At 47.8% G+C, this 16,121-nt stretch overlaps 1 protein-coding gene across 1 annotated transcript in view; it reads left to right on the forward strand.

Annotated features, from left to right (window-relative positions):
• The window catches only part of ADAM12 (ADAM metallopeptidase domain 12), a 350,504-nt gene that overhangs the window by 177,754 nt on the left and 156,629 nt on the right, over nucleotides 1-16,121 (forward strand). Inside the window, exon 4 of the mRNA XM_075612257.1 lies at nucleotides 8,542-8,620. Within this exon, the coding sequence (XP_075468372.1) occupies nucleotides 8,542-8,620 (79 nt within the window). The remainder of the gene's footprint in view (nucleotides 1-8,541; nucleotides 8,621-16,121) is intronic.

Genomic DNA, 16,121 nt, shown 5'->3' on the forward strand with positions numbered 1-16,121 from the left:
CTCTCGTGAGTCACCAGGCCGCTTTCTCCCTAAGCATCATGGGAGTTGTAGTCTCTGAGCTGCCGGATTAACATTGTGACCGCGTGTGCATAGGACACTGCGCATGCGTGACTCTAATGGCCGCCACGACCTTGCCCCGCTCATGCGCAACCTCTGTGGCTCTTCCAGGCCCTCGCCGCTTCTACGCATGCGCTACGCTGCACTCGTGCATGCACACGCCCAACACGGCGGCGCCCTGGGGCGAGCACCACCGGCAATTCCCCTGCCCTGCATAACATACTGAGGGTAAGGAGGGGGAAAACGGGAGTACGGGGAGACCGGAGGATACCTGGCTACAACAGTTTAAGAAAATGTTATAGGCATATGTGTATATAGTGGGCATTATATACATATTGATGAAACAATAAAGTGTGCAATGTCCCACTAGTTCTTCTCTCTTCAAAATATCCACTGTTGTCTCCCTGCTGCTCCTATTCTCCCGTGATCAGCGGGGCAAATTCAGGTAATGAAAAAAAAACAAAAAAGGGCGCAAGAGAAACAACAAAAAACAAAATCGGTACGATATTCAATGAAATGTATATAAAAAAGGAACATACATCACTTACAATAAAATAGATCATGGGGGCCTGGCCGTCCAATAGGAACGCTCCTGCTCCGGTCCATGGTTCCCCGGCTCACACTGCTATCAGCTGTGTGCTGTGTTCCTGCTGCTCCCGCAGGCTGAACACGGACTTGTGTTGCTGCCACCGCCACCAGGACCTCTGCTGCTGCTCCCAGATGTCGCCGCGGTCTTCCTCACTCTGCAGGTAAGTGCCGTCCGGGTAACTGGGTACTCGGGCGGGTAAAATAATTTATTTTGCCCGGGTACCCATTACCCGGTTTTCAGAAAATGTAGGACTCAGTACAACATTAATACATAGGCAAGGTAGGCTTAATGCCAGCCTGGGTTAAGTATCAAAGATTGCTTGCAATTTTGGTTGTAGCCCTATAACGCTACTTATATACAGGTATCCTCATTTAATGACATCAAAATGGGTAAACTTGCGTTATTTATTGATTTTGATGCTTGGTTCTGTCACCCTTAACATACACGTTAAAATATGCTTTATTTTTTATAAAACGACACAACAGCTGTTGGTGATACAGTACGAGTACAGATTATGCCAGCATTGTTCTTCTAGGATTACTGTATATCAACATATAATAGTAGCACCTGCTAAAATAAACACATTGATGGTGAGGGGTTTACACAAATTGTGATTTTGTTTTCCATTACATGCTGTTTAAGAAAAGAAAAACAAAGAACGTTGCAAAACAAATAAAAACACCATACAAAATGTAATTCCGTAAGCCAATCTTTAATTATATGATTGTACTGTATACTGTATCTGCCATAACAATAACGACAAGCTCGGGGAAATTAGCTGGGAAGCTGTGTGTGATGTAGGGAGAGTGCAGAACAGTGCTGTGTTGGAGGTGTAAATTATAGCTGTCAGCCTTAACCCCCAATCGGACCCCTCACCCAAAAAACCCTAACCATTACCCCTTACCATAAAACCCCTTACAGTAACCCGTTAACCCCTTACCCTAAAAAACCCGAACCTTAACCCCTTACCCGAAACCCCTAAAGTTAACACAAATACTAACACTTATCCCTCTAACCACTTACTTACTTTGGCTGTGAAAATGATGGCGGATAGCTGTCCCCTGCGGCTGATCTGCGTTGGCTAAATGCCGGCAGCGGCGAGATGGCCGCACCGAAACATCCCATTCCGGACTCGCCCTACTTAATTTGATACCAGCAGTAGTTATGTCACAGACATTCAATGGGAAATACAGGGCAGGTAATTACGTCAGAATAACCCATCATAATTTCCTTCCTTTAGCATTGTTTTATTTCCCTTGTTATTTGTTCCTGTAATCACGGTGTTTAAAGGGGATACAAGCTCTAAACGTGACAATCGCCTCCAGTTTAAAATGTTTGTATGATATTTCACATACTTACAGCATGTCATGTAGATATGAATATGTTTCTAAAAGAGGGGATTTGGGACAGTTTACTTTATGGATATATAACATGTATGTTTATAAAAAATAGTTTTTTTGTGTGTATATATACAATATGATACTGTTTACTTAATACAGTACAACATTAACCATTATTCAGATCATGGGGGTCAGCTACAAATCTATCAAATAAATTAGTCCTTCGAAACAGGGGTTCTTAATTCCAGTCCTCAAAACCCAACAGGTCAGGTTTTCAGGATATCCCTGCTTCAGCACAGCTGGCTCAGTCAAAGACTCAGCCACTGATTAACCCACCTGTGTGAAGCAGGTACTGATTGAGGCACCTGTGCTGAAGCAGGGATATCCTAAAAACCTGACCTGTTAGGGTGGGGGTCTTGAGGACTGGGTTGAGAACCCCTTTTTCACAGGATGCAACCCAATAGATGATCTCCTGAACGGCGATTCAGCCAAGCTCAAAGTTTCTCCGTTTTCACCCAGGCCCTTCGACCTTCACAAGTCTCCTTATACTTCTGGTGCTTAAAATATACTTTATTTATTTTGAGAAACAGGGCCAATATATATATATATATATATATACTGTATATATACTGTATATATAATTTCCAAATGACACCACTATTTTCCTTGTAACATATTTGTAATTTATCAGACAAAGTGGGTTCCCTTGCTTTGAATCCTGATATTTTCTCTGTCTAAAATCAAAACAACTGGGAAATTAATTCCTGTAGTTGAGAGATTTTGCTATTATCTCAGAGGAGTGTCATTTTATCATTCTCATACCAAGTTTGCACGGAGCATAATAATGTCAAGGGGAAGTGTGTCTCCAAAGTCAATGACCTACTTTGTGCCATTACCAATAAATTAGATACTACATCAGAATATAACATCAGAATATATGTGGTGACTGAATTAGATTGCAAAGGTGAACTAGGTACAGTACAGGCTTAGAACTGGACCTGCTGCTTAATGTAATTCTAGTACCACAAACAATCATACTGGCGCCTCTGGCATAAATTGACTAAACTTCGATTAATGTGAGTTACAGTATTATCTGAAACCTTATAAATGTGTGATTTGTGCTGATCATTTTGTTCCCTTAAACAGTATTATATTCATCACATGCTAACATTAATAAATATAATTTGCATATAAATTGACGTTATGCATTGGAGAAAGTATAGTGGTTAACAAGCTCCAGAAGCCCCAAAACATATCACATAATATATATGTATATGTGTCAAAAGGAGTGCTACTGGGTGTGGCCAAATGTATACAACAACAAAAAGAAAAGCCCAAAGCTATATCCAATATGACAAACATAGACAGTGAAATACCTATATATTCTCTTGAAAAGGGGTCATTAAGTTAAACCCTTTGGCCAAAGTATTATAAATAAGACTGCAAGCCACATCAAGGCTTGACCAAATTTGCAGGTCCTAACACTACCTGATTAAAATTCTCATTCCCACTAACCAGCATGAAAAAGACCCGGTAACTTGGAAAGTGGGGAGGGGCGAGCTTAAACCCTTGGGGGGGGGGGCACTATCCTCCAACCAGCAGAAATCGGCTGGAAAATGCTGATAAACACACAGAATCCCAGCAAGCTCCAGAAGCCCCAAAACATACCTCATATTATATATGTATGTGTCAAAAGGAGTGCTTCTGGGCGCGGCCAACACAGTACAACAAAAGACAGACAAGCCCAAAGCTATATCCAATATGCACAAATACAGTGAATACCTATAGATTCTCTTGAAAAGGGGTAATTTAGTTAAACTATTTGGCCAAAGCATTATAAGCCTGCAAGCCACATCAAGGCATGGTCTCAGCTGTTTGGAGATTAGTGGCCCTCCCCCCAGGGTTTAATCTTGCCCCTCCCCACTTTCCAAGTTAGCAGGTCTTTTTCATGCTGCTGGGTTTGGACAGAATCAAATGTGATCATTCTCCCTCCAAATATGGGGTTTAAGGGGTTAACTGTATGGGTTTTAGCGGTTAGGGTAAGGAGTTAATTTAAGGGTTTAGGGTAAATGGGTTTAGATGTTTAGGGTAAGGAGTAGTTAGTATTAGGGGGGTTTAGGGTAAAGGGTAAGGTTAGTCATTAACCTTAGCGATGGAGTGTCCCGGCGGTGGGGTGTGTAGCAGCCAGTGCCGACGGTCATTTGGTCACGGCAAAACAGCCATGACCAGATGTCCTTGACTGGGAGGGGAAGTGCTGGCATAGTGGAGAAGAGGAGAATTTCTGGAGGAATGCTATTGGAAGAGTGGTGGGGAGGAGGTGAGAACAGGTGGTGTGAGACGGGCAGTAGGCTAGATAAGAACTGGAGGAAAGAAGTGTACAAGAGAGAAAAAGAAGGTAGAAAGGCTTGGGAGTAGTGAAGAGGCAGATAGGAGACAGTTTGAAGCCCCATTGAAGGCACAAGTACAGCCTCTAGCTACTGAGAAAGCCAGTGCTGCAAGATCAGACAAGCAGAGAATGAGGAATGCTAAATTCTCTGATGTTGAAAATGAGATCATCTTGGAAAAAATTTGGAGGTATGATATCATGATTAAAAAAAAAATAATGATCTATGTCAGCGGTGCGCAAAAAGTGGGGGTGCGAGATTAGCGGCGGGGGGCGCGGGGTTTACAGAGGCCCCGCTCGCTTCCCGAAGGACCTTAAATTAAGTGCCGGGGGAGCTGCAGGGCCATGGCAACGCGCCGCGGGGTCATGTGACGTCATGTTGCTATTGCGACGTGACGTCATGACATCCAGACGCCGGGAATCAAGGTGAGGGGGAAGGGGGGCGCGCAGAGAGGAGGACATCCAGCAGGGTGGCGCAGGGAAAAAAGTTTGCGCCCCCCTGATCTATGTGATCATAAATAGGGATCTGGCATATTTGTACAAAATGTACTGTAATTAACACATGTTGTGACTTTCTGGACATATTTGCCAGATCCCTATTTATGATCATATTGATCATGACCTTTTTTTTTTTTTTATCACAATACTGCCTAAGGGATAGTTGCCACAAGCATAATTGAAGGAATAACTGGAACTCCCACAGAATATTTATTTGTGCTATATAGAGGTTGATGATATCATCTTTGATAAATTAGCTGTCAAAACTTCCATAGAGGCTTAAAAAAGGAGCTGGTGAGAAATTTGAGGCACTCGCCAGCATTGGAGCATTGGAGTATTCGCCCGTACAGTACAGCACTGTAAGCAAATATATGGGGGCATCAGCAGAAAAGAGAAAATGGTGAAGGAGAGATCCCACAACCGAAGCACCGCTGGAGGTCCAGGCCCTCTCTATGAGGAGAATATGAAGGCAGTGGTCCATGAAGATGTGATCCGTGGCATTGTGGGCACCTTGGACTACACACTGGCAGGATTCAAGTTGAAGAAGAGGTGGAAGAAGCTGGTAAGTTCCAAAGAACAAGATGTAACGTTCACATAAATATAGATTCTGTAAGCCATGCGAACAGATTGTTTATAGAAGATAACATACATATATGAAGTCAATAGTTCCCTTGCTGTCACTGTCATTTGAAGAATGCTATCATAACTAATCTTGTTGTGAAGTTCAATGTTATTGGGACATTAAATATTTAACTATTATCTTATAATAGCTTGAAAATAGTTTTTCTATGTTACATACCGGTACAGCAGTAAATTAGTAACGCTGAAATAAGGGTAATAATTGCAGGTAAACTGAAAGGAAACACAGTGCTAAAATAGATACAGTTCTTTTTTTTTTTTTTATACTAATGTTTTTCAGGTCCTTCCTGGCAACATACACCAATACCCACAACAACCGTTCCACTAATTCCGGAACCAGTGCAGGAACTGTAGTCTGTCCAGCATCCTCAGGACATTGCACTGCTCCAGTCTGCAGAAGAGGAAGTGCCTGCACCTCCACCCACAGCATTGACGTAAACCAGGAGTGGCCAATTCCAGTTCTCAAGGGCCATCAACAGGTCAGGTTTTAAGGCTATCTCTACTTCAGCACTGGTGGCTCAATCAGTGGCTCAGCCAACACCTGTGCTATTGATTGAGTCACCTGCGCTGAAGCAGGGATAGCCTTAAAACCTTACTTGTGGGTGACCCTTATGGACAGGAGTTCGCCAGCCCTGAGAGAGACTGAGGAGGCTACACAACAGCAGCAACAGCATCCCAACATTCAAGGTCACAGCTATTCCATTGTGCACACACAATGTACAGTATCACCGATCACCAATGAGGGATCTGCCTGGCATGCATGAGGACAGCATGAAAATAATACAATGCAAAAATGAAAGGTACAGCTACAGACAGAATAGACTTCAACAGCAGCAGAATTCTACATGTTCCAGAATTGCTACAAATTTACAGCAACAACCAAACAATTCAGACCAGCTATGTGCAGTAATGCGACAGGCCATAGGTGGGATTTTTTTTTTGCCCCAAACGCCGTCTCCGGCACTAAAGTCTACCGCCACCACCATACCAGTGCTGCAACAAGCACTCAAACAATACCTTTCCCCTCTCCCCTCTCATGCGTTGGTGGTTGAACTAGGGGAGGAAGACACGCTAGAAGTCAACATGATACAAAAGAAGGTCAATTTCTTCAAAAATGGGGAACACAGATCATTAGTTTCCATTTTATGAAAAAAAAGTTTTATATACGCACGCACGCGGAATAAAAAAAGCGCCACAATTCCAATGTAAAAGAATACAAATGATATTTTGAAAAGTATATATAAACACAAAAAATATATATTATCAAAAACGAATAGACGATACCGTTCTGTGGCTAACGAAATGCTTTTATTTGTGCGAGCTTTCGAGATACACTGATCTCTTCTTCCGGTGATGTTACAATGGATAAAACAAGAAAGGTTTTTACTTAAAAACAGTGCATCCTGGAATGTATCTGACTGAAGCCTATCCCTCCCCCCTGTGCAGTAAGCAATTTATGACTTAAGCGCAGCGTGTGCAAAGTGGGGGGCCGCCACTGGGCCCCCAGGGGGGTGCGAGACTCTCTGCGGGGTTAACCGAGGCTCCCGCACGCTTCCCGAATACATTTAAATTAATGCCGGGGCAGGGAAAAAAATTGCGCTCCCTTGACTTAAGGTGTTAAATGGTCCCTGAATGTTAGTGATGTAAGAGTATGTGTGGTATGTATGTATGTGTGTAATTATACATTTATAAAGTGCCCACAGTTTATACAGTGCTTTACATAAGGTGTGTGTGGTAGTGTATACCAATGGTGTGGGTAGAGAATTTGGAATTACCCAGTATACCGAGGCTGCTAACAGGTAGTGGACACACTTTATGGCAACTTGATTGAAGAGAGACCCAGCAATGATTAATGAAACAATAAGCCTCCGGTATTAAAAACAGGGAGTTGGTAATAGTAAGCCGGATAGAGGTACAGGGGGACACCTCCCTAAGGGGCTCCCCCAAGTAAATCACAGCCCGGTACTAACAGCCTCAATAATCTCCCTGAAATACCGCGTGGAGGTTAGGAGTACTCACGAAAAAGCCGTCCCTGTTGGTGCAGGGAATTCTGCAGCGGCTTCCTCCTCTGGTGTAGCTGGCGTCAGCGTGCTCCTCCGGAAATGATGACACAGGAAGAAGGGGGTAGGATGGTCCGTGGTTCACAGCAACTTCAGCAGCCAACGCATGGATGTTTAAAAAAACTTTATTGATCGCTAGCAGCAAACATCAGGCAACCACTCTAACATGTTTCGTCCAGGCTATGGACTTTTTCAAAGAGTCCGCTGGAGCAGAGCAGGATGGCCAGGGAGGAGATGCGCCGTAGCAGCAGCAGATACCGAAGCCAGTGAAAACTTCCGGGTCTGACCGCTGGAGACTTCTCCTCCCTGGCCGTCATCCTCTGCCGCCCTTCCCATCAGTGGTCCTCTGTCCTCTTCTCCCTCGATCCTCCATCCTCTTCTCCCATGCCACCCGCCATCCTTCTCCTCTGCTGCTACCCTGCGCTTTCCAACCTCTTCTACCACTGCTCCTGCTGCCCCCCCTAATGTGCAGCACAAGGCGACCGCCTAAGTCGCCTAATGGTTGCACCGGCCCTGGCCCCTGCTATGTACAGTGTATCAATGGCTATTTGTCTATTTGAAAAATGTTATACTGTTTGTTTAACGCATTCTATGCTATAGAGATTAAATTATATTCCAACCTTGCCATGAATTAGGAATAATTGTCTGTGTATTAAAGTTCAGTTTCTTCCTTAGAACAAAGTCCATCTAGATTCTTCTAGTCAAATGAAAACATTTCCTACAATTAAGTAGAACAGTTTTCATATAAAAATTCATTACGATTTCAACTGTCTCTTATTTTGTCTCATTCATATATAAAAGTGAAATATTATTAGGAACACAGATGGAGGTTTTCTGTTTTCTATTTTAATATTTTTAATGAATCCTTTCATGTGCTGTATATATTGCCGGAAAAGTGGATAAGAAATGTGTGGTGTTTTATTCATTTTTTTTATTCATTCATTTTAATAATACACATGCATACTTGTTTTCCAGGGGACTTTGCGCAGGCAGCTTCACGGCAACACATTATTTGGAAGATGGCTCTGCAGTTACCAGTGCACATGATTATATGGTAAGGTTTGCAACCTGCGAAATAGCCAATATTAGAGTATCAGCACATAACCATCAAATACAGTGTGATATAGTCCTCTATATAGGCATACCCCGCATTAACATACGCAATGGGACCGGAGCATGTATGTATTGCGAAAATGTATTTAAAGTGAAGCACTACCTTTTTCCCACTTATCGATGCACGTACTGTACTGCAATCGTCATATACGTGCATAACTGATGTAAATAACGCATGTGTAACAGGCTCTATAGTCTCCCCGCTTGCGCACAGCTTCGGTACAGGTAGGGAGCCGGTATTGTTGTTCAGGACGCGCTGACAGGCGCATGCGCGAGCTGCCGTTTGCCTATTGGGCGATATGTCCTTACTCGCGAGTGTACTTCAAGTGAGTGTCCTTAAACCGGGGTATGCCTGTACATACACAGAACAATTGGGGGGAAATTTACTAACCTCTCATTAACGCACTGCAATGCCGTGTTAACTGCCTTTGACTTGAGCCGTTAACGCGGGAGCGCAGTGCGGTAACGAGTACCGGAGATTAGTGACTTACTTTGGTACAAATAGTGCTGGGTTTTTGTCCTCTGATAAACATAATGCTACTTTTTTTTCACCTGTTTTACACCAAGGGAACTTTAATAACATAGCCCAAAGAGTATAATAAGAAAAGGCGAACGCAAGAATCCATCAATTAGGGATATATAAATGTCGGCAATTAAACAGTGTCATTTCTCGACAAATTTTACAGAGATTTAGCCATTTTCCTAATTTTTTTTGCAGTACAGTTGCAAAATAAAGCAATTTTAATCAAAAATTCAAAAAAATATAATGATTTATATTGATTTTCACATTCATTTGCATTAGCCATGTGATTTTTGCATATTTTGAGCACCTAACTTAGCGGAAAAAAATTGGGCGAAATATTTTCAAGAGATTTACAAACTTGTGCAAACTTTACGCACATCCCTAGCATCCATGTATTTTGCATATATATTTTCCTCAGAGGGGTTGATTGTTGAACAGTCAACACTATATTAATATATACACTATATTAAGTTACTCCAGGCTTTTTTAGGAGAAGATCTCACCAAGAGACTTCTCTGGTCTGAACCTCTTTTGATCGTTACCTTCCATTTAAGTGATATCCAAAGCAGACAGCTGTGCCCTGTGATGCTGTGCCCTGTGACGCTGTGCCCTGTGACGCTGTGCCCTGTGACGCTGTGCCCTGTGACGCTGTGCCCTGTGACGCTGTGCCCTGTGACGCTGTACCCTGTGATGCTGTGCCCTGTGACGCTGTGCCCTGTGACGCTGTGCCCTGCGACGCTGTGCCCTGCGACGCTGTACGCTGTACGCTGTGCCCTGTGACACTGTGCCCTGTGACGCTGTGCCCTGTGACGCTGTGCCCTGTGACGCTGTGCCCTGTGACGCTGTGCCCTGCGACGCTGTGCCCTGTGATGCTGTGCCCTGTGATGCTGTGCCCTGTGACGCTGTGCCCTGTGACGCTGTGCCCTGTGACGCTGTGCCCTGTGACGCTGTGCCCTGCGACGCTGTGCCCTGTGATGCTGTGCCCTGTGATGCTGTGCCCTGTGACGCTGTGCCCTGTGATGCTGTGCCCTGTGATGGTGTGCCCTGTGACGCTGTGCCCTGTGATGCTGTGCCCTGTGATGCTGTGCCCTGTGATGCTGTGCCCTGTGACGCTGTGCCCTGTGATGCTGTGCCCTGTGATGCTGTGCCCTGTGACGCTGTGCCCTGTGACGCTGTGCCCTGTGACGCTGTGCCCTGTGATGCTGTACGCTGTGCCCTGTGACGCTGTGCCCTGTGATGCTGTACGCTGTGCCCTGTGACGCTGTGCCCTGTGACGCTGTACCCTGTGATGCTGTGCCCTGTGATGCTGTGCCCTGCGACGCTGTACCCTGTGATGCTGTGCCCTGTGATGCTGTACGCTGTGCCCTGTGACACTGTGCCCTGTGACGCTGTGCCCTGTGACGCTGTGCCCTGTGACGCTGTGCCCTGTGACGCTGTGCCCTGTGACGCTGTGCCCTGTGATGCTGTGCCCTGCGACGCTGTACCCTGTGACGCTGTGCCCTGTGACGCTGTGCCCTGTGACGCTGTGCCCTGTGACGCTGTGCCCTGTGACGCTGTGCCCTGTGATGCTGTACGCTGTGCCCTGTGACGCTGTGCCCTGTGATGCTGTGCCCTGTGATGCTGTGCCCTGTGACGCTGTGCCCTGTGATGCTGTGCCCTGTGACGCTGTGCCCTGTGATGCTGTGCCCTGTGACGCTGTGCCCTGTGATGGTGTGCCCTGTGACGCTGTGCCCTGTGATGCTGTGCCCTGTGATGGTGTGCCCTGTGACGCTGTGCCCTGTGACGCTGTGCCCTGCGACGCTGTGCCCTGCGACGCTGTGCCCTGTGATGCTGTGCCCTGTGATGCTGTGCCCTGTGATGCTGTGCCCTGTGACGCTGTGCCCTGCGACGCTGTGCCCTGCGACGCTGTGCCCTGTGACGCTGTGCCCTGTGACGCTGTGCCCTGCGACGCTGTGCCCTGCGACGCTGTGCCCTGTGATGCTGTGCCCTGTGATGCTGTGCCCTGTGATGCTGTGCCCTGTGACGCTGTGCCCTGTGACGCTGTGCCCTGTGACGCTGTGCCCTGTGATGCTGTACGCTGTGCCCTGTGACGCTGTGCCCTGTGACGCTGTGCCCTGTGATGCTGTACGCTGTGCCCTGTGACGCTGTGCCCTGTGACGCTGTACCCTGTGATGCTGTGCCCTGTGATGCTGTGCCCTGCGACGCTGTACCCTGTGATGCTGTGCCCTGTGACGCTGTGCCCTGTGACGCTGTGCCCTGTGATGCTGTACGCTGTGCCCTGCGACGCTGTGCCCTGTGATGCTGTGCCCTGTGATGCTGTGCCCTGTGACGCTGTGCCCTGTGACGCTGTGCCCTGTGACGCTGTGCCCTGTGACGCTGTGCCCTGTGATGCTGTGCCCTGTGACGCTGTGCCCTGTGACGCTGTGCCCTGTGACGCTGTGCCCTGTGACGCTGTGCCCTGTGATGCTGTGCCCTGTGATGCTGTGCCCTGTGACGCTGTGCCCTGTGATGCTGTGCCCTGTGATGCTGTGCCCTGTGATGCTGTGCCCTGCGACGCTGTGCCCTGTGATGCGGTGCCCTGTGATGCGGTGCCCTGTGATGCTGTGCCCTGTGACGCTGTGCCCTGTGACGCTGTGCCCTGTGATGCTGTGCCCTGTGACGCTGTGCCCTGTGACGCTGTGCCCTGTGACGCTGTGCCCTGTGACGCTGTACCCTGTGACGCTGTGCCCTGTGATGCTGTGCCCTGTGATGGTGTGCCCTGTGACGCTGTGCCCTGTGACGCTGTGCCCTGTGACGCTGTGCCCTGTGATGCTGTGCCCTGTGATGCTGTACCCTGTGACGCTGTGCCCTGTGATGCTGTGCCCTGTGATGGTGTGCCCTGTGACGCTGTGCCCTGTGACGCTGTGCCCTGTGACGCTGTGCCCTGTGATGCTGTACCCTGTGACGCTGTGCCCTGTGACGCTGTGCCCTGTGATGCTGTGCCCTGTGACGCTGTGCCCTGTGACGCTGTGCCCTGTGACGCTGTGCCCTGTGACGCTGTGCCCTGTGACGCGGTGCCCTGTGATGCTGTGCCCTGTGATGCTGTGCCCTGTGATGGTGTGCCCTGTGACGCTGTGCCCTGTGACGCTGTGCCCTGTGACGCTGTGCCCTGTGACGCTGTGCCCTGTGACGCTGTGCCCTGTGATGGTGTGCCCTGTGACGCTGTGCCCTGTGACGCTGTGCCCTGTGATGCTGTGCCCTGTGACGCTGTGCCCTGTGATGCTGTGCCCTGTGATGCTGTGCCCTGTGATGGTGTGCCCTGTGACGCTGTGCCCTGTGACGCTGTGCCCTGTGACGCTGTGCCCTGTGACGCTGTGCCCTGTGATGCTGTGCCCTGTGATGGTGTGCCCTGTGACGCTGTGCCCTGTGACGCTGTACCCTGTGATGCTGTGCCCTGTGATGCTGTGCCCTGTGATGGTGTGCCCTGTGACGCTGTGCCCTGTGACGCTGTGCCCTGTGACGCTGTGCCCTGTGACGCTGTGCCCTGTGACGCTGTGCCCTGTGACGCTGTGCCCTGTGATGCTGTGCCCTGTGATGCTGTGCCCTGTGACGCTGTGCCCTGTGATGCTGTGCCCTGTGATGGTGTGCCCTGTGACGCTGTGCCCTGTGACGCTGTGCCCTGTGATGCTGTGCCCTGTGATGGTGTGCCCTGTGATGCTGTGCCCTGTGATGCTGTGCCCTGTGATGCTGTGCCCTGTGACGCTGTGCCCTGTGACGCTGTGCCCTGCGACGCTGTGCCCTGTGACACTGTGCCCTGCTGCTGCTAATAGGGTTGTTGTGTGTATTTTTGTTTAGGCTTTTTAATTATTTTATTGTTGGGGTGTTTAGGTGCTTGTGTATTTCTTTTATTCTTGTGTATTTTTGGCCTTAATGATTTTTATTAGGTTGACCATTGAGTGCTAGAGTGGCTTATCATGCCCATATTATATGGGTATGATTGATGAACCACTGTGCCAATCAATGGGTACAGGGTGGGTGGTTAGGCCTCACAGGTGGGTAGTGGGGGACGGGGATTAACCCCTTAATTACTATAGCGGTTATTAATCGCTAAGGTGATTAGGGGCCAGTAGATTGTATTTTTTCATGTACTCTTGCTGGCAACCGAGGACATGTACCTGGAGTATGCTGACGAGGATGCCCTTCGTGATTGCAGGGGTAAGTAGAAAGTTTTATTTACTTTATTTATGCTGGCTGGCTAATTTTTTATTTTGAATGGTCAAATCAGCTATTATCCATATCTGGATAATAGTTATTTTGCCCATTACGGTACTGTATGTTTTTTGGTGGGGGTTGTTGGGGTAGAAGCGGTGAATAATAGGGTTGTTGTGTGTATTTTTGTTTATTGTGGATAGAGGGATTGAATGAAGGGGGTAGTAGCCCCAAGGATGGATGTTTAGGCCTACCGGGTGGTAGTGGGAGGGGTTAATCCCTTCATTAACTTAGCGGTATTAACCGCTACGGTAATGAAGGGGTTAACTCCTCCCGCAACCCCCTGCAAGCCCCAAACACCCACCAATGGCCAAATACTCCCTTCACTCACCCCCGCTACCCACAATAAACTGGCCACTGGTGGTTAACACCTTAAGTGCCTTTGCGGCTAGTCGCTAAGGTAATTAAGCTGTTTAATACATTTTTTTTTTAATACTAGTGAACATGAGCAGGGGGTTTCCGGAGCAGAACAGCATTGGTTTCAGGTCTGGGGACCCCTGCTTCCCGAGATACAGGCCACGTTATGGGGTGCCGGTATCTCCTATGCATTTTATTCCCACGATCACGTGGCGCAAGACATTTAAATGCATAGGAGATACCGGCACCCCATAACGGGGCCTGTATCTCAGGGAAGCAGGGTGTCCCCGGACCTCAAATCAGCGCGGTTCTGCTCCGGAGACCCCCTGCTCACATACACTAGTATAAAAAAATGTATTAAAAGCCTGCGATCGCTGGCGAGATTTGCGCAGGGAGAGGCGGCTCTCTCTGTGCAGCTCTCTCTGCAGCTGGACAAACCGTCGGGTGAGCCCTTTTGAGAGAGGCGAGCGTCACATCACTGGCTACTCGCCTGTTCTGGGAAGTTTGCTATCACAAGTAATTGAGGCTTTCTGAATACCGTGATAGCAATGCTCCAAAAAATGGCGGCGTAACCGTCCCACCGTTTTTTTTTTAAGTTATTGATATAGAATAGGCCCCTAAGTTTGTTATAATACATACTACACTGTATAATTATTGTTTTTCTGTGGGGTTTTTCTCTCCTCCTTGCTTTCTCTTTTTCCCTTGGAGGGTTTCCCTGGATATTTCTAATAAGATTTGGTGCAAACACACTTGGAAAGTCTGTATTAGAACAGCTGCATTATTATTGTTACTTAATATTTGTAATCTTTGTCCTTGCTATACATATTTTTATAGCTTTTTTTATATTATATTTATTCAATATTTGTGAACACTTGTCTATTTTTTAAAATGTATTTGAACTGCCATTTTGAATTGATTTGTTGCAATTGGTACACATTAGCCCTAAATATACAGTATCACTTTATACATTTGGAAACTATAATACAATTGATGACATCACTATTTCACCACTGATTGATTTGATTTATGTGCGAGGGGTTTACTAGCACCTTCATTTTATAATATATATATACTGTATATATATATATATATATATATATATATATATATATATATATATATATATATATATATATATACACACTAGCTCTCCTCTCTCTCCTCCCCCCTCTCTCTCTTTCCCTGTCTCCCCCCTCCCTCTCCCCTCTCTCTCTCTTCCCCTGTCTCCCCCACTCTCGCTCTCTCTTCCCCTCTCTCTCTCTCTCTTTCCCTGTCTCCCCCCTCCCTCTCCCCTCTCTCTCTCTTCCTCTGTCTCCCCCCCTCTCTCTATCTCTTCCCCCCCCTCTCTCTCTTCCCCTGTCTACCCCCTCTCTCTTCCCCTGTCTCCCCCCTCTCTGTTTGTCCCCCGTTCCCATCAATCCAGCTCCCTCCCCCCCCTTTACAGGTCCGGTCCCTTCCCCCCCATTTACCGGTCCGGTCCCCCGACCCCTTTCCAGCTCCGTTCTCCCCTCCTTTACAGCTTCATGCAGTGTGTGTGCGCGTCAGTGTGTGTGTGTGCGTCAGCGTCAGTCAGTGTGTGTGTGTGTGTGTGCGTCAGTGTGTGTGTGTGTGTCAGTGTGTGTGTGTGTGCATCAGTCAGTGTATGTGTGTGTGCGTCAGTCAGTGTATGTGTGCGTGTCAGTCAGTAGGTGTGTGTATGTGTGCGCGCGCCAGTCTGTGTGTGCGCGTCAGTCTGTGTGTGCGCGTCAGTGTGTATGTGTGTGTGTGCACGCATCAGTCAGTCTGTGTGTGTGCGTCCGTGTGTGTGTGCGTCAGTCAGTGTATGTGTGCGTCAGTCAGTGTGTGTGCGTCAGTCACTGTGTGTGTGCGTCAGTCAGTGTGTGTGTGCGTCAGTCAGTGTGCGTCAGTCAGTGTGTGTGTGCGTCAGTCAGTGTGTGTGTGCGTCAGTCAGTGTGTGTGTGCGTCAGTCAGTGTGTGTGTGCATCAGTCAGTGTGTGTGTGCATCAGTCAGTGTGTGTGTGCGGGTCAGTGTGTGCGCGTGGCAGTCAGTGGGTGTGTGTGTGCGCCAGTCTGTGTGTGCGCGTCAGTGTGTGTGTGCGCGCATCCGGCTGTGTGTGTGTGCGTCAGTCAGTGTGTGTGTGCGTGCGTCAGTCGGTGTGTGTGTGTGTGTGTGTGCATGCGTCAGTCAGTGTGTGTGTGTGCGTGCGTCAGTCAGTGTGTGTGTGTGCGTGTGTCAGTCAGTGGGTGTGTCTGTGTGTGCGTCAGTCAGTGGATGTGTGTGTGTGCGCGTCAGTCAGTGGGTGTGTGTGTGTGC

The sequence above is a fragment of the Ascaphus truei genome, chromosome 8, assembly GCF_040206685.1.
Source record: "Ascaphus truei isolate aAscTru1 chromosome 8, aAscTru1.hap1, whole genome shotgun sequence".
Classification (NCBI taxonomy): domain Eukaryota; kingdom Metazoa; phylum Chordata; class Amphibia; order Anura; family Ascaphidae; genus Ascaphus; species Ascaphus truei.